This window comes from Rhinolophus ferrumequinum, chromosome 16 (assembly GCF_004115265.2).
Source record: "Rhinolophus ferrumequinum isolate MPI-CBG mRhiFer1 chromosome 16, mRhiFer1_v1.p, whole genome shotgun sequence".
Classification (NCBI taxonomy): Eukaryota; Metazoa; Chordata; class Mammalia; order Chiroptera; family Rhinolophidae; genus Rhinolophus; species Rhinolophus ferrumequinum.
In genome coordinates this window covers 56,168,186-56,187,061 of record NC_046299.1, presented here as the reverse complement: position 1 = coordinate 56,187,061, position 18,876 = coordinate 56,168,186, and the positions used below count along the sequence as shown (strand labels likewise).

At 48.1% G+C, this 18,876-nt stretch overlaps 1 protein-coding gene across 2 annotated transcripts; it reads right to left on the bottom strand.

Annotated features, from left to right (window-relative positions):
* Positions 1-2,644: 2,644 nt before the first annotated feature.
* SFTPD (surfactant protein D) lies at positions 2,645-17,278 on the bottom strand. 2 transcript variants are annotated; one of them, XM_033130755.1, is made up of 8 exons: positions 17,104-17,278; positions 13,486-13,687; positions 7,531-7,647; positions 7,142-7,258; positions 6,697-6,813; positions 6,186-6,302; positions 5,509-5,592; positions 2,645-3,172 (listed from the first exon to the last, which is right to left on the bottom strand). In XM_033130755.1, the coding sequence occupies exons 2-8, from the start codon at positions 13,682-13,684 to the stop codon at positions 2,802-2,804; spliced, it is 1,122 nt and encodes a 373-aa protein (XP_032986646.1). In that variant the 5' UTR covers positions 13,685-13,687; positions 17,104-17,278; the 3' UTR covers positions 2,645-2,801. The 2 variants fall into 2 exon arrangements, with proteins under 2 accessions (XP_032986646.1, XP_032986645.1); XM_033130754.1 differs by lacking the exon at positions 17,104-17,278 and adding an exon at positions 16,690-16,828.
* Between the last annotated feature and the right edge of the window lie 1,598 nt (positions 17,279-18,876).

Below are 18,876 nucleotides of genomic sequence, written 5' to 3'. Positions count from 1 at the left end.
TTGAAAAGGTCAAGCACACCATTAAACTTGAATTAAGGACATCCGGAAGGTAAGAGGGATTGAGAATGCCCTGAACTTAAGCAACTTAGTTGTCAGTGTTTTATATCAAGGGAATTCAGAGCAAAGACAGACTCCTAAAAGAGCAAACATCAGAGGGCTCCTCGCTGTCTGTTCATTTTGGGATGTGGGCTGGGTTAGTGGTAGGAGGGTTGAGAACCAGGAGGTACTTTAAGAATATACTGGTAAAATGAACAGGGGCTTCCCTATAAAATCGCTATGGTCGTCACCCTCCAGACATGGAAGGATCCCAATCTGCTCTCATGATGTCACCTAGCATTGTGAGAGTCATAACATCTGAGAATGTTAGAGTCACACAATCCTGGCTTCACTTGGCACCAAGGCCCCCAAACTAGAGGCCATAGCTACTATGGTTGGGGTGGGGCTGACAGTGTTTAATATCTGTGTTGACCTGAGCTCATGAATGTTAGTACAGTAGAGGCCGCCATGCTGAAGAATGGGGTGAGACCTGAATTTTCTGAACTACTTGCCTCAGTCCCCTGCTTTAGTCGGACTGCGTCTACAGAGGCCACATGACCTTCCTTACTGGTTTCTGTGCTGGAGAGCAAACCAGATCCCATGACGCAGGTAGATCTGAAGCTCCTTCCTCGGGCTTGGGGGCTCAACATTCCCAGTCTTCAACACCCCAGGAGATGTTTGTTCTTCCTACTGACTCACATAGGCTGCCACTCTTTCCTTCCGTCTCGTCAAGAAACAGGCTTGACTTAAGTACTGGTATGGCTGGTGGTCACTTTTAGAGGGTCTGCCAAGACCACCATGATCTTGCATGGGTCCCAGTGGCCACACTGTCCTATATGGTCAACCCCCCAGGTTTAGTTGATTGGACCAGAGATGTATCTTGGGGATGCACTGAGACAGCTAGATTCGTTTCTACAGGAATTTTGAATTGATATCAAGCAAGAGTTTTTGATCTTTGTGTGACACATAATTCCCTATGCTCAGGCCCTCAAGAAACCGGAAGGAGAAGAAGGTGGTGTGTAGAAGAGGAGAAGAGGTGAGGATACACAGATGTAGAAGCAGGGAGACAGCACTGTGTTGCCTGTGCAACCCATCTTTCTTGAGCCAATTCATAACTTTGTTCTTAGAAAAAAATGCTTCTATTTGGCTTAAACTAGATCCAGTTTTGTTTTGTTTTGTTTTGTTTTCTTGTAGTGAAAAAGTCCTTTCTAAGCTCCCTGGTTGAGTAAGTCCATGTGTGGCCTCTGTACTGAAGACTGTTTGCTCACTATTGCATAACAACCTTATATTTCAGAAGCTTCCGGAAATTGGGGATTTTTTTTTTTCAGTTAATAGGAAAAAGATCATAGCAGAGAGCTGGAGCTGTGTGTGGCTTTTTGTTTTCAGACGTGCTGTCCTATATATGAGGTGTAGCTGCAGGACTGTTGGGAAGAGGGCTGGGGTTTGTGGGTTCTATTCAGGAGGAGCCAGAAAGGGCAGTCCTCCTCGTCCCTGGGAAAAAAGGAAAGAGAGGTAGGTTTCTTGTCTGGGGGAGGCATATGTGTTGCTCCCTCCTATGAGCCTGTGGTTCATTCAGGTGTCATTCCGATTTCTTAAGCACAGGTGCGATTCAAATCATTTTTGCCTCAGTATGTCAATAAAACCAAGTAACATACAGAGGCCTTTAGCCTAAAAATGTATAGGCCAAAAGTATAAACTTTGGGGTCAGGTGACCTTTTCCATGACAGAGCTGCTGCACTGATACCACCCATGGTCTTGGGCAAGTCCCCTCCCCTCTCTGTATCTTGGTTTCCATATCTGTAAAATGAGGAGGATTCGACTCGATTATCGCTGAGGCAGAGTGGGGAGTAAACATTGCTGGCAAGAGGAGGGTTGGGGATGGATTTGAGCACGGCTGGACACCCTCTGTGCCTGAGGTTTCAGATGGAATTAGGATTGTGAAGACGGTACTCCCTCCCATGAGCCAAGAGACAGTCATATTGATGTGGTTAGAAAGAGACCCTGAGTGTGCGAGGATGAGGTGTCTGCTGGCCATGAAGCCACACAGTCTGGCTGGGGAGGCAGGTGACCTGCCAGGTCATCCCACTCTGCTGTGCAGCATCCAGGGCTCAGGCAGCACTGAGGCCTCCCAGCGCTGGGGCTCCAGCTGCAACGGCTAGAGGAGTCTGAGGCTCAGGGAGAGGTCCTGAGCAGGGATATACAGGTGGGAGCCACCGGTAGAAGGAATCTGAAGCCGTGGACAGAATGAGCTCACCCTGTAATGAGGTGAGACGAGAAGGGGACCGAGAGTGAAGGCTTGAGCACATAGCCATTAAGTGGTCAAGAAGAGAAGGAGGAACCAGCAAATGGAGCTGAGGAGCAGCCATAGGATAAAACCAGCAAGATTGTCCTGGGGCAAGAAGAGGATTGATGAAGAGGGAGCTTACTAGCTGAATCAAATGTGGCTGAGAAGGGCTGAGGAAGAGCCATTGGATTTTTGAAACAGGGAGGTCTTGGAGGCCTAATTGGATCCTTTGCAACTGGGGAAACAGGCTGGCCCCTTTCTCCTCCGACAGGTCTGCCAGTGCGTGAAGCTAGTTCTGCATTTTATTCTGAGAGAGGCATTCCATAGGAGCGCTAGCTCTGTCCTCAGCCCTCGGCTCTGTGGAGAAGCCTTGGGCAGCAGAGGTGTCAGCTTTTTATTGTGATGTTGGCAGTACACAGGTGTGGGCCCAGGCTCGCTGGCCAGGCTCCTGGGTCACGATTGCCCTGCCCACCGAGGGGGCTCAGAACTCGCAGACCACAAGGCGGTTTTCACCGCACTTCTTGTCGTTCCACTTGCCGTTGGTGTAGAGCTCCACACATTGCTCTGCCCCACTATCGTTGTTGGGCTCCCCTGGGGCCCAGTTTGAGTAGACCAGGGGCTGCCCCGTGGGGTAGGTGAACTTGCCATTTGTGTAGGTCATGCCTAGGAACACATTCTTGTTCTGAGCTATGGCCAGCTGTTGCACGGCCGCGTTCTCAGCTGCAGAGCGTGGGGAGGCCATCTCTCCCCCAGCCTGTCGGCATATCTGCTGTGCCTCCGCAAAAGTTTTTTCAAAGCCTCCTGTCTTGAAGATCTTCTCCCCAACACTTCGGCCGTCAGGGAACATCTCCACTAGGAGAAGAGGAGAGTCAGGTTGTGGTTGTGGCATTACCTGGCCAAAACTTAGGGGCTCTGACACCTTTGTCCTCCAACTGGAGCCCCCAGGCCTCCCGTACTGGGTATGGTGGCACGCGATAGGACAAAAGCGGGACACTTGGTTCCAGAGCGGCCCCAGCTCCACGACGCACCCTGTGAGGTGGTACTGAGGTCTCTAGTTACAGATGAGAACACTGGACTCAGAGAAGTTAAGAGGCCCAACGTCACGTAATTATCAAATGTAGAGTTAGCAACTAAACCTTGTTTGATCTGACACTGAAGTTTGGACACGCTCTGTCTATTTCACCCTCGTTGCCTACCAGAATCAGTTTTCCAATTACGGGGTAGAATTGCACTGAATTTGGCCAGGGAAAGGGCACTGTGCAGGCTGGGACAGTCTCCGAGAGTAGGGACAGCACAGCCCCGGGCCCATTCTGATCTCACTCTGACCCCTTCATAACAGCAGGGTGTGTGGGGTTGTCAGAGAGGATCTGTGCTGTGTGTGGGGTGAGAGAAAGGGGAGGAGAGGGTGGGCCACCTGAGAGCAAGATGTGCTGATCTCTGCACTGGGTACAGCCCAATGCTGGCCTCTCGGTGTACATGTGGGGAGGGCAACAGCAGTCATCCTCCCCCAGAGTGCTAGGTGAGAACATAAAGGTGTGCAGGGGAATGGTGGGCAGGGGCGGGATCAGTGCTGGACAGAGCCCTGTCTGTCAATCAAGCCCCATCCTAGTAGGGACAGTCCAGGTGGGCCAGGGAAAGTCACTTCTCTTTTCAGATTTTCCAATTCCTCATTTCTAAAGTGGGGTACACTTTATAAAAGCATCACATGTGTGACATGTCAACTATCTCTTTTTATTCCATCTCATTCCCCATTCTTTTGATTTCAGGGCTCATGCATGGAAACTTTCAGGGCTCCATAGAGGGCTCTAGCCTCACAGGGCTAGTTAGGAGCCCAGGCTGCACCCTGACTCACTTCTTTTCTCCTCTCAGCTTCAATAAGGGCTCAGAAGGCAGATTCTCCACAGGCCCAGGCTGGCACTCAGAGCAGACCTGGACAAGGTCAGTGCAAGAGTCCATGTGCCATTACTGGGCTTGTGGCCATGCATCTGAGACGGTACACATGTGCACACATGAACATGTCCATGTGTCCATCTGAAGGTACAGGGAGTACTTGAAGTCCATCTGGATGTGTGTGAATATTTTGTATGTGCCTGCATATGTGTGTGTGCTCATGTACGTAGATGGCATGAAGTGAGTGCCTATGTAAGAACACGTGTGGCAGGTGCATGTGCACAAGTTCTCCCGTGTTTGCATCACTGTGCATATGGAGTGACTGAATACATATGCAAATATGTTTGTGGATGAAGGAAGACACACCAAATTCTTGAAACTCCTCTCATCCTTGGTACTTAGGTACTGCATTGGCTTAAGTACTTAGGAGCCAACTCTATGTCTCACCCAGACAAGCCCCTTTACGCCTTCCTCCTGCAGAAAACTCTTCTATTTTTGGATCAATGAGATTTGCTGAATGATGTGACTCAAAGCTGACATCAGGGAGGGGGAATTAGGGACTGAGGTGGAGATTCCCAAAGGCACAGGGCACTCGGGTGCGTGCTCCTGCAGGCCTCTGACTGCTCAGCATTCCAGAGTTAGGGAAGAATCTGTACTTTGAACACCCAGGAAGGGGCAGGGGGTGCCCAGCACTGATTAGAGCCCAGAGGCAGCCTGCCCCCTGCCAGACCCTGGGCATGTCTCAGGTGAGACTCTCAGTCACACACCGAAATCAGGCCCCCACAAGCCTTGGATCTGAAGGGCAGCATCCCAGGCCAGCTCTCAGAGCAGTGTCTGGAGTCTCAGCTCCTGTGGGCTGGGCACTTGTATACCTGGCCCCACAGATCAGAAATGCATCCTGGGTGGCTGGGTGTCCCCATGTCTGTCACAGGGACCAGCACAGGGTTGGCAGGAGTGAAGGTGTGCCGAACTGCGTTGAGGACGGGGCATTGACCTGGCTCAGGTGACAGGTGGCTGTGATGTCAGGGGTGTTCCGGAACCTGACAGCCCCGACCATGCTTCCTGCAGCCCATATCCTGCTACTTGTCCCTTGCATCTACCGCCAGGCCCTGGAGCATGTGGCTGCAGTGCTCTGTCCCATCCCTATCCTTAGCCCCACACCAGTTCCAGCTCTAGCCCTAAACATGGTCCCAGCTCACACAATCCCAGGCCTTGGCCCAGCCAACTCCACACCAAGGTTCAGACCCAGTCTGGGGCTTAGCCTCAGTGTCTGATCCAGTTCAGGCCCAGGAACTCACCTTTCTTGTACTGAGACAAGGTGCTCTGGAGGCCTTGTAGCTGTGTCTGTAAGGCTGCCACCTGCTGCCTCAGAGCAGTGATGTCTGCAGGAGAGAGAGGCCAAGTGAAGGCATAGCTGGGACTGGCTTAGAGCCTGAGCACACTGGGAGTGGGTGTAAGGAGCTGGGGCTGACCCCCAGGAAGCCCACATCTGCTGAAACAACTGGCTCCTGTGCCCATGGGATGTGCCCTGTGCCCATGTGGTTCTGCTGTGAACAAACTGCCCCCTGAGCAGATCCTTGCACCCGACTGACACTGAAAGATGACATTTTCACTCCAAATTCTGAGAATCTGATAACACTTCCTGTGGAGTGGAGAGACAGGAATACACATTTCTCAAGTACTTCCCATCCATTGGGCTGTTGGATGCTCAAAGCTATCTGCTGGCTTGTGAAGGGAGATGAGCTTGTCCCCATGATCAAATGGAAAAACTGCTCCAGGTTGCCCTCCACTGAGTAATAGAGTCTAAAACCAGACAGAGCCTTCCGGCTTGTTAGTCTCTCCTGCTTTCACACCCTCCTGTAATTACTGGGGCTGACACCAAGAGGAGGGCCCGCCCTGAGTTGAAGAGGGCCCTCCCCCTCTTTTCCCTCCCCACCCTGGGGGGAGCTCCCAGAGCTAGGGAAGCCTACCTTACCTGGAAGTCCACTCTCTCCTTTTTCTCCTTTGTCCCCAGGAGCACCTCTGTCCCCCTTTGGTCCTGGGGTGCCCCTGGCACCTGGAGGTCCCTGTGGACCTATGGGTCCAGGAGGCCCTGAAAATGGAAAAGAGTTGGGTGAGCTCTGTGTACATTTTCCAGCATTTTCACCTTCTCAGTATATGGACTGTGCTATTGCCTAGCAATGCACCCACCCCATATGCAGTCTGTTCCCAGAACCCAGCCAGGCACCGTCTCTGCGCACTGACCATCCCCATCCCCCAGCAACCAACCTTCCTTGTACTGACTGTCCCTGTTCCTCACTTCGCACTCCCCTAGATACAGTGCTCCCCGAGTCCATCGATGTACCCTCCTTGTATATGCTCACCCTACCACCCGTTAATGTCAGCTCTGACCTAATGGGTGGAGTGACGGTGGAGGGGTAGGTGTTAGCAGCTCCAGGTGGACACAGGAAAACTGAAGCCCCACCCCAGCTTCTTCCATCACTCACCTGCTATCCCCGCAATCCCAGGGACTCCACGCGCACCAGGGTCACCTCTCTCTCCCTTAAGACCTGGGGGGCCTGTTGCTCCTGCAGAGCCTTCCATGCCTGGGGCACCCATTTCTCCTGAGGAAGGAACAAATTGGGACAAATGCTGCTGAGAGTGTGAGCAGTATGTATGATTCCCTCAGTAGTGGAGCTTTTCACCCACAGCTCCAGGGTGAGAGAGAGAACTGGGGAGACTGTGTTCCTTGCTGCCTGGGCTCCTCCATGGAGGCTAACAGAAAAGTACTGTCAATATGGGAATGTGGGGAGAAGGGGCCATAGCACGGCGTATCAGTGCTGATGGTCTGGGCTTTTCCTGGCGCTCTGAACATGCCTTCGGTCATAGCAAGGACCGCCACTGTCATTCTTCCCTAATCTCTCCCAGACCAGCCACATACCAACCACCTACCTTTGGGTCCAGCCTCTCCTCTTGGGCCTGGTTTGCCTTGAGGTCCTACATTCCCCTGCATTCCTGCGGGACCCTCTCTTCCAGCTGGACCAGGCGAACCTGGAGGTCCTGGAGGTCCTGGGGAAAAGGACCAGCCCAGTCAGTGACACTAACTCTTTTTGGAAGTGGGAGTGCATGAAAAGATGAGAGCAATAATAGAAGTCTGAGAGGCAAAATCATCCTAGAAATGAAGCCCAACAGTATTTCCAGCCTCCCCCAAAATAACCCAGTGCCACCTTCAGAACAACCTTCTTCCTTCTTCCTTAGATGAGATACATGCATGCCTATTGGCATATCTTAATGGCAGCAGTACCACTTGCAGACATTGCATTCCATGCCCAGCTGCTCACCACGTGGTCCAATGTCTCCCTTTGGTCCGGGTTCTCCAACAGTACCATTGTCCCCTTTGGCCCCAGCTGGGCCACGTGATCCACGCATCCCCATTCGCCCTGCAGGTCCTGGCAAACCTGTAGCAGCAGAAGAAATGGTCACAAACCTGGCCCGAGGCCCAGGAGGAGCCAGCACCCTGACATTCCTTCAGGGATCTACAGGGTGTAGACATTCCACCTCCACACGCCTCAGTCCAGGGGTGATCCTGGATATGGGTGTCCACATCCCCATTTTACAGATAAGGAAACAGGTTTGCCAGAGTTTGAGGTGGCTTCAAGCCATGACCTGTCTGACTTTCCATGCATTGCATCTTCCCCTGTCCCAAGGCCACAGTATTTAGGGCAGGAAATCTGACAGCATTTACCCTGGATTGTGAACTCCTTGCTCTCCCCTTCCTAGAACCAAAATTTATATCAGAAACGACACCTGACAGTAATCATCAGGGAAATGCAAATCAAACTCGTGAGATTTCACTTCACACCTGTTAGAATGGCGATCATAAAAAAGACAAGAGATAACAAGTGTTGACAAGGATATGCAGAAAAAGGAACACTGTGAACTATTGGTGGGAATGTAAATTGGTACAGCTGTTATGCAGATGAGTACAGAAAATACTCATCTCAAAAATTAAAAATAGAATTACCGTACAATCCAGCAATTTGTCTTTTGGGTATTTATCCAAAGGAAAAGAAAACACTAATTCAAAAAGACATCTTCATCCCCATGTTCATTGCAACATTATTTATCATAGCAAGAAATGGAAACAACCTAAGTGTTCATGATGGATGAATGGAAAAAGAAGATGTGAGATATATGTATATATATATATCAGGGGTGCTAAAAAAAATGTATACACATTTTAAGAGATGTGTATGCTCAAGCAGTAGTTTGCCGTCATCAGAAGTATTTGGACGCTGATGGTCACCACTTTGAGCACCTCTTGTAATGGCAGAAGTCAAACGTGACTTGTGTTCATCTTTTGTTATCGGTATATATTGAATATTATAATTAATACAATTTTTTCCTTTCTTAAAATGTATATACACTTTTTTGGCACTGTGTGTGTGTGTGTGTGTGTGTGTGTGTGTGTGTGTGTATTGCAATATTATTCAGCCATTAAAAAGAAAAAAATCTAAGGCTGGCCAGATGGCTCAGTTGGTTAGAGCACGAGCTCTTAACAACAAGGTTGCCGGTTCGATTCCCACATGGGATGGTGGGCTGTGCCCCCTGCAACTAAGATTGAAAACAGCCAACTGTACTTGGAGCTGAGCTGCTCCCTCCACAACTAGATTGAAGGACAACGACTTGGAGCTGATGGGCCCTGGAGAAACACACAGTTCCCCAATATTCCCCAATAAAAATTTTAAAAAAGAAGAAGAGAAAAATCCTACCATTAGCAACAATATGGATGGACCTTGAGGGTATTATGCTAAGTGAAATAAGTCAGACAAAGAAAGACAAATATCATATGATCTCACGTATATGTGGATTCTAAAAAAACAAAACAAGAAACTCGAACTCATAGATACAGAGATCAGATTATTGGTGGTTTCAAGAGGTGGGAGCTGAGGGGCAGGCAAAATGAGTGAAGGTGGTCAAACAGTACAAACTTCAAGTTATAAAATAAATAAGTCCTGGGGTAACATACAGAATGGTGTATTGTATATTTGAAAGTTGCCAAGAGAATGCATCTTAAAAGCTCTCATCAAAAGGAAAAATAAATTGTAGCTATGTTTGGTGATGGATGTTAACTAAACTTATTGTGGTGATTGTTTCACAATATACACAAATATTGAATCATTATGTTGTATACCTGAAACTAATATCATGTTATATGTCAATTATATCTCAATGAAAAAAAAAGGAAAAGCTTTGTAACATGCCCTTCAAACTATAGGAAACAGCCCAAATTGTTATCTATTATATCACTAAGTGATAAAAGTATGTTATAAATACTATGTTCAATATAATTCTGTTTCATAAATATGTACATACATTGTAGGGTGTGTGTACATGTAATACACATTGGAAAAATCACAGGAAAGGCATACACAAAAGTGTTAACACTTGTTTTTCCTAAGTGGCACAATTAAGGCACTTTAAATTGTCTTCTTTTTGTCTATTGGTGACCACATAATATTTTCTATTGGAAAATAACCAAACATTTGAAAAAAGGGCATGTTACCTCAAGAAAGGCTGCCTAAGCCTGAAATTACAGAAGATTTACCCAAAAAAGACTAAAAAGAGCAAATGGCTATCAATATTTAAGAATTTTACACTCAATTCTGTGAGTTTGGTTATTCTTTTTTTTTTTTTTTAGGTGAAATTCATGTAACATAAAACTAACGTTTTTAAAATATACAGTTCAATGGCATTTAGCACCTTCACAACGTTATACAACTACCACCTCTATTTAGTTCAAAAACATTCCATCACCCCAAAAGCAAACCTCATAGCCATTAAACAGGCACTCCCTATCCCCTTCCTTCCCCCCAACCCCCGGCTATCACTATTCTACTGTCTCTGTTACGTATTCTGGATATTTCATATCAATGGGCTCATGCAATATATGACCTTTCGGGTCTGGCTTTTTTAACTTGGAGTGACATTCTCAAGGTGTATCCACTATGTGGCATTTCTCAGTACTTCATTCTTTGGCATGGACGAACAATGCACCGCTGTGTGGGCAGACCACATTTCCTTTATTCATTCATCAGTTGATGGACATTTGGCTTATTTCCATCTTTTGGCTGTTGTGAATAAAGCTACTATAAACATTCATGTGCAAAAAGAAGAGAAGGGAAATGACACCTGACAGGTAGTGCCCACTGGCTATTCATTCACTTATTTGTCCATTTGCTCATTATTTCATGTCTCTGTTCACTAAGAAACCAACTATGGAACATGACTTTATGCTGAGCACTGAGCAAGATGAAAAGGTTAGCGCCAGGTCCTGTTCTGCAAGGGATTTGTAGCAGGATGTTAAATATGAGTGAGGAAGACAGTGCATGAGAAGCTCCTCAGCCCATCCCAGCACCCCAACCCTAGCACACACACATATACTCAGAGCTGTTTTCCTAAAGGAAGAAATGCGACTTCAAGGGTGAGGAGGATTTAGAGAGACTTGTAGAGGACAGGTCACATTTCAGACATGGAAACCATGTTTCCAGGGCAAGAGGGGCCAGGCCTGCCTGGGGCAAGACTGTGCTGGTGATGGGGGGAGAACTGGTGCCTTTGAGAGGTTCTGTGCTGTGCGTTGTGTCCTGATTTTGGTTAGGATCCTCACTAGGAATGAAATGGAAGCACAAAGGGTTACAGGATGAGCCCCACATCCATATCCAACAGTGCACTATGCTAGGGGTAGAGATGCCCTGACCCCAGGCTGAGCCTCACTTGGGCTCCATCCTAGCCAGGATGGAGGCACGTAGAAGGGCCAAAGGGAAAATTCACTCCCTGGAAGGGAGAGTTCAAGGTTGCCCATCCTTGACACACAATGGTGAAGGCCGTGAGAGCACTGGGGTGGGGGAAGGAACACCTTCAACAACAAGCACCGTGCCTCCCAAAGCACTAATCTGGCATCTAGGATTCCCCCAAAGATCTCGCTCTGAACCCTAATGCCACCTGAAGTGAAGCTTTACGGACCAGCAGTTTGGCCAATCTTAGTTGTACTAAAATTTCTCCTCTCCTTGCATCTCAAATTCATTCATTCCATAAGTAGTCACTGAGCTTCTGCTATTTGTAAGGCACTGTCTTAAATGGGATACAGTAGTGAGAGAAACAGAGAACAAATTAAGTCCCTTCCTCCTGGAGCATAAACTCAACGGCATAGAAACAGATAATACAAATTAAAATGTATACCATTTGGTTTATTAGATCACAATAAGTGTCACAGAGGAAAGAAAGCATAGAGAGTGTTGGTGCGGGTGTCTTCTAAGTGGGGGAGGTGATCAGAGAGGGACTCACAGAGCAGGTGGTCTACGAGTAAAGCTGGGAGGGTGACAAACAAGCACAGCGACCTCTATGGGAAGAGCAGTGGCAGGACCCTGAGCAGGTGGGGGGGGGCAGAGCGTATTGAGGGACCAGGGAGAAGCCAGAGTGGAGATGAGGAGAAGGAGGTGAGATCAGAGAAGTAAGCAAAGGTAGAGAGGGGCCCTGTGGGCTGCAATGAGGGGTGTGGCTTTACTCCTGAAGGTACTGTCTCACTAAATCCTTCTGAGCAGGAATCTTGGAGGTGCTGAGGAGTACGGGAATTGGCTCTGGAAATACAATCCCCCAAAGCAGGGTCCTTGTCTTACTGGCCCTCCAGGACACGTCTGGGCATCACCACAGTGACCGTGGCACCAGCCTCCACCTCTACTTAAGGGTCTCTCTTCTCAGGCCCATCTGTCCTTTATAGCAGGTCCTTGGGACCATGTGCTTCAGAATGTACAGGGGAGGTTGTCACAAATGCAGACTCTCCCACCCAGACCTACTTGGGTCACGATTCTGAGGATGTTCCAAGCTCTTCAGTAAATTCTCCGACCCAAAACAGTCGAGTGACTAAAGTGCCTGGAATTCAGGAGCCAGTGTGGAGCCTGGTCCGCCGGCCCGACTACGGCTGTTCTCTCTCCAATCACCAACCAGGAGAGAGCGGGGGTTCCCTGAGAGCTGGCACCTGGAATACCACCCTTCTTCTGAGTCCACTTCCAGGCAGCTTTCCCAAGCCCCACCCCATTTCTGCTGGGAGCCACTTTCTGTCTGTAAAGGACAGATAGACACTTGTTTGCTTGTCCCTAGTCCTACAAAGCCTGGCAATGTTTCCTATTCCTTCCAGCTTAAATGTTGTTAGTTTCCTTCCTCCTTCAACCAAAATGGAAATTCCAGAAAGAGAAAGACCACAGTGGATCCCGCGATAGGCCCAGCCCAGACCCACGGTGGTCTCTTCATCCTCGTTACTGGTTCACTGAATTCTCCTTTCTTGCCAATGAGACCCAGATCCTCCCCTGTGGGGCAGTACTACTTGGCTAATACCCTTAATAACAGTACCTTTGGAAAGCTCAGAAGAATTCACCTGATGGGTACAAAAGGAAGATGCAACTTTATCCTGAAGTCTTAACAAAGGATAAAGCCTTGGCTCAATTATTTGTCACTGTGTAGTAGATGTTATTCCCATTACAGATGATCAACCTGAGATTCAGGGACACTGAGTGACTTGTCTCAGAGGGGATCGTGCTGTGGAGATGGAGCTAGCAATCAAGCAGACTGTCTGATGCAGAACTCTACGTCCTTTTTACCTTCCTGATTGGGTGTCATTTAGCCACCCTGCATCACAATTTTCTTACCTGTCAAATGAGATTAATATGTTCCTTATAAGTAGGATTCAATGAATTTCTCAAGAGAACACCCAAACACAGGGCTAAACAAAGAAATGTGAGTTCCTGCTCCTGCTCCTCTTAATGTACTAGTGTTTAGGGCAAATCCTTTTGATCAGGCTTGAGTCTAGGGCCACAGAGCCTCATCCTTTCCTTCCCTTCATGCAGTAGAGTTTAGTTAGATATTTAAAATATTTAATACCCTGCACAGGAACCATCTAATCAAAATGTACAACTGCTAAGAGCCAGACCATGGTCCTAAAGGGCTCCAAATGCCAGTCATTTACCCATTCTTGGGATGAAAAAAAAAATCAGAAAATCCTAGGGGAGGAATCAGGGCAGCTGGGTGACAGAGGCAGGCACCTGGCGGCTCAGAGCAGTCAGTCGTTTGCCAACTGGGAAAGCAGTGTTTTAGGTAGACTGAATGTCTGGGGGATTCCTCCTTCCCAAGGAAGTAGGTTTCCATCTCCAAGCCTTCCACAGCAGAATATCCAGTTAGTGGGTCGGTTACAATTCCAATGCCCACCCCTTCCCACCAGGACAAACCCATGGTCCCAGCTCTACCTGGATCCCCCTTCTCGCCCCGGGGGCCGTCTCTGCCATCCCGTCCGTCACGACCAGGCAGGCCATTCTGCGCGGGGCTACATATGACCAGAGAGCAGGCATGGGTCATTATTTTCTGGGACTCATTCTTCATTTCCACATCCTGTGACCTCAGAGGTCCTATGAGCAGGATCAGCATGAAGAGGGGGAGGAGAATCATGACCTAGGCAGTGAACAGAAAAAGAAAAACATGCTCTTGGTTCTGCAACATGGCTTAGGATGTGGTCCAGCTGCTGGAGGTCAGGAGAGGCACTTCCCTACCTCCTCTCCCCTCCTGTGGGGTGAGAGCAGCAGGACTCTGAAGGCAATTTAGGGACAAGGTGGGCATACAGTCTGGCAGGAAGAGCATGAGTGACCTCGGTGGAACTCTCATGGGTTCACAGCATCGTCTAACCGTTCTCAAATGCACCATTTTGTCCCTTCTAGTGCCTTTCCTGGACACTGTCATCAGCACACTGGCTAGGATGTAGAAGTCCTCACCAAGGCCATCTGTCACATCAGAAGGATTCACTGAGTGCCTTTGGGCAGGACCTTTCCCCTCTTTGAACTTCCCTCTCCCTGTCTGTATCATTAAAGTGGTTGGTTTAGCTCCAACAAAGCAAACCCGTTGCCTCTCACTTGTTGCCCTGGATAGACTAGCACTGGCGGTCTACAGTGCTGGTCTGAAAAGCAGCCAGAGTCCTGAATGCTGAGTAACATTTGTCCTGAGCACAAGATGGGTACTTGACTGCATGTTTGCCAGGAGATTTGTCATTCCTGGACTAGACGCTGTCTCCATGTAGAAAGTTCCAGATGGAACCCAGGTGAAAGTTCTCAGAGATCCTAAATTAGCAGCTGGAGAGAAACTGGGACACCAAAGTCCTGCCCAGATCACCTGAGAGGACTTGAAGAGGGGTCTCATGGAGGAGGGGGCATGTGAGATGGGCTCAGTCAGGGTAAGCATAGAAAGAACAGATGTCCACTAGGGTACCCAGTTACCATCTGAGACGGACTTCGGAATTAAGTGAGACTGGTGAGTGTGGGAACCTGGTCACTCCTGTGTTGGGCTTCTTTCCTCTCTGAGAGAAATTGTAAAGTTATGAGCATGGAAAGAGCTCACAGGAGTTGCAGAGACTGGGAACAAAGTCCAAGGGACCTGTGCAAAGGAGAAGGGGGTCACCAGGCAGGCTGAGGTGGTGGCAGGGGAGGGACTTCCTGGACAAAGAAGTGCCTTCTTCTCCAGTTTCTGGTGATTCTGGGCAATGGAGGACCATATTTTGCACTAGCCTTTTTCCATTTTGAATTTATGAGGTGTGATCCAACAAGACAGTGAATGTTTAAATTTTAAAAAATTTATTATAGCAAGAGACACATTGTCATTAATCTCCCTCAAAATACTTCCCCTCACTTCAAACACACTTATCCCATCGTTCTTGCCACTTTCTGAAGTAGTTCTGGAAGGTCTTCTTTTGTGAGTGTCTTTAGTTGCACTGTCATGGCTGCCTCCATGTCCTGAATCATTTTGACTTTGGGGAAGAGCCAGAAGTCACACGGTGCCAGATCCGGTGAATAAGGTGAATGAGGACACACCATAAAGCTTTTATTTGACAGAAATTGCCATATACCAGAAGCGATGTGTGACACGGAGCGTTGTCATGATGGAGGATGATTTACGGCACACTTTAAAACACACTTTCTCTGAACCATAGCTCACACCTGACTGACGGCACCAAACAAGTTGAAACTTGTCACACACTGTTACTAAGGTTCCATGTGCCGCTTCCCATATTAAAGATCCCTGCCTTTCCATTGGATGGTACTCGGCCACAGCGCTCACCATATGATCACAACGGAAAGACTCCATGTCACACATTGCTCCTGGTACAGCAATTTCTGTCAAATAAAACATTACAGTGTGTTCTCATCCACTTTATTCACCAAATCTGGCACCGTGCAACTTCTGGCTCTTCCCCAAAGTCAAAATGACCATGAAAGGTAAATGTTTTAAATCGATTCAGGACATCAAAGTAGCCACGACAGCGCAACCAAAGACACTCACAAAAGAAGACTTTCCAGTACTGCTTCAGAAAGTAGCAAGAATGATGGATCAAATGTGTTAGAAGTGAGGGGAGTATTTTGAGGGGGATTAATGTCAATGTGTCTTTTACTGTAATACATTTTTTAAAACTGTAAACATATACCTTACTTTTTGATCACACCTAGTACCACTTCCTCGGATATCGTGGGAGTCTCTAGAAACACCCAGATGAGCTCACAGGCCAGCAGCAGCTGTTTCACAGCACTTGCTGTGGCAGAGACTCAGTAATGAGCACTGAAGGACCCAGGCCAGAGCAAGAGCATTGTCCCCTGGTCTGCTGCTGCCTCAATTCTGGGGCCCGGCACCCAAAGCTAGGGAACAATAAAAAGCAATACATACTATGCTCAAGATAGCACAGAAGGCTCCAGCCCATTGTAGCACGAAGAGACCTTGGAGAGAGCTAACTTACAGGTTTTCAGAACTAAGATTCGGATGAGTCATCTTAGCTGTGACTATAGAAGGAGTGGGCAGAGCCAAAGCCCCTCAATCCACGTAGTGTTCAGTTTATGCCGAGCTTTCAGACTAAGATTTCATTGATAAAACCAAAACAGACTCCTTTGAAGACTGGTTGGAAAAATCAGTGACCTAGTCTAATAAGTATATGTTTTAAGTAAAACTTTGAGGCTAATAGAAAAGCATGTTTATCCATGTCCCACAGGCAATTGGTACTAGGATGGGCTTAGAACCCAGGCCTGTGAATGTCTGGTCTGTTTCTCCTCCACCACACTTCCTCCTGAAGAAATAGCGGATGGAGAGGAACCGAGAGAGAGAAGGAATTGCATTTCCCACTGGGGCTTCCAGACAATGGCATCTGGGGTCTGGGTGGGTATCACATCCTATCATCCACCCTCTCTCAACCCAGAAAGCAAATCTCCCACTGAGCAAAGCAAGCAGAGTGAGGCGCAGAAGAACGCTCCTTATCACCCCGCTATGCCCCCCACCTCCCACACCCATACCTCCTAGACCAGAACAGCTACATAGACCCTTCCTTCCTCAACACCAGTAAAATATACCACCTATAGTGGGGCAGGGGGCTATGCACTGGACATTGGGAAAACAACATGAGAGGCAAGGACAGATAAACTCACAGCTGCTTCTTCTAAGACTCCAGGTTCTCCAGGCAAATTAGCCTTTCCTTGGCAGGCACTGTCTATTTATGCGGCCCTGTAATCTGAGCCACCTGTCCTGGTCTTCTGAAGAACTCTTTAAGAACCGGCAGTTTTCTTCCTTATTGACTCAGTTACTCTCACCCCACCTGGGTTCTGGAAACCTGCCACTGATATTCCTAACACTACACATATTATCGCCTTAGATCCACAGAGCACCCTCAGTCCATGGTCTTATCTGCACCTCACTGCTGCTCTGTGAATTAAGGGGCATCATCAGTTGTCTGCATTTTACAGATATCCAGAAACCCAAGGTACTGAGAAGACCAGCAAGTTGCACAACGACTTGCAACGATTGCAAAAGCAACCTGCAACTAGAGATTTCAAGAGCCATACCTGCTATGCCCGCTTTTCTTCCTCCTTCACCCCAACAATACCACCCAGATCTTGGGAAAGAGCTGGGAGCTTCTTGGCATTTCTGGGCAGGGCTGGGGCTGGTGGAGGGGCTGCAGAGGCAGCAGCCTGTGGGGGACGTAGCCGGGGGGCTACCACCTCCTGCACCTCCTCCAGAGGTCACTCTTTTGCTTCCTGCTCCAGATCTTGGAGAGCTCTCCACTTGCCTTTTGTGGGATGGACTTCCCTTAACTTCCTTGCCCTCATCTCTCCACCTCCTTAACTACTGTTGGTCCTGTGTATTGCTCTAATGTCCACTTTGCACCCCTGAGCTGCTGATACACTATTGCAGGCATCCCCAAGGCAACTCTTAACCTCCAGTGACGGTGGGGCAGCTGCCTGCCCTACAATCCTTGCTGTCATGTCTGCTTGCTTCTGGATCCCTGTGACTCCATCTCTTGCAATAACAACCCTTTGCTCAGGTCCACATAACAGCAGCCCCAGGCCTCCAATCCTCTCCTTTGCCCATCCCTTTGGTGATGCTTCCTTGCTCCTGGCTTTTGATGCTGCTTGTGGCATCTTGTGTATACTGTAGAATCTGTAATGCCAGATTTCCTCAGCTAGTAGGAAAAGGTCTTCTGTTTCCCATATCGCAAATTTTGAAGCACGATCCCTAATGATAAGGCTATTTCATTATTGACACAGAGCCATCCCCATTCTAGGATGTTCATGAGCCACCTAGAGATCAAGATCAGCATGGAGGCTGAACTAAACCATTGCTCTCCCCTCCCCACAAAGCCTGCATATCAAGTCTTAAATGGTGATCACAGTGGCTTTCACGCAGAGGACCACTAGACCACCCTATCTTCCCAAGATAAGGTCCAGGATGGCCAAACAGTTGCTTTGGGAGCTGGACACTGATGCTACTGCAGCTTCAGTGATATCTGCAGACCATGGTGGACTTCATTAGCTGCACTTTTGTCAGAGCTAAGCTGTGGCCTCTGATATTTGGCTCACTGGCTGCTCACCCACATTGCTGTTGAAACTCCCAGCTCTGCGGGCCCGTTACATGTCTTATTTCACTGTTAGACCGTAATGGGAATTTTGGACACTAGTCCAAAGACAATAGGATTCAAGACAATAGTTCTAGACTCCCCACCTTAATCTGATTTGCTTTAGTTTGACACTTGACCCATGACTTTGACTTCAATTCTTGACCCATGGGTGCCACAGTATTGTTTTTCTCAGTTCCTCTCCCTGGTTTATGGACCTTGATGCTTCTGTTTCTGGCTTGATAACTCCCTCTGACTTCTAAGCTTATCCAGTTTTCTTGGAGAATTTCTGGTCTCTATTCACGGCCTGCACTATGGGCCTGAAACCCAGTCCAGACCTTCACCTGAGTTTGAACTCAGCCAGTATATCCTAGCTGTGTGTTTAATGATTAGACAAGGAAATGGGAATGGATATGCAGCATGATGAAAACCTGTCCAGCCTGCCTTCTTGGAAATAGATATCTCAATCTACATGTTCTAAAGTCACCAACAATTGTGTTAACATTAATCCACTCCTTTTCGCTACCCTTGATGTAAATTTCACTGAATTGCATACTGACGTATCCATTTCTTATCCCCCGTACAGGAGAGAGTCCCCAACAATTCCGGTCCAAGATGACCACACTGCCTCATTTTCAGTCACTCTATGCTATCTTCTTTTGTGACTTGTGTTCTCATGTTCTTTCCCTGCCTCCTCAGTGAGACTATAAGGTCATTTTTTAAA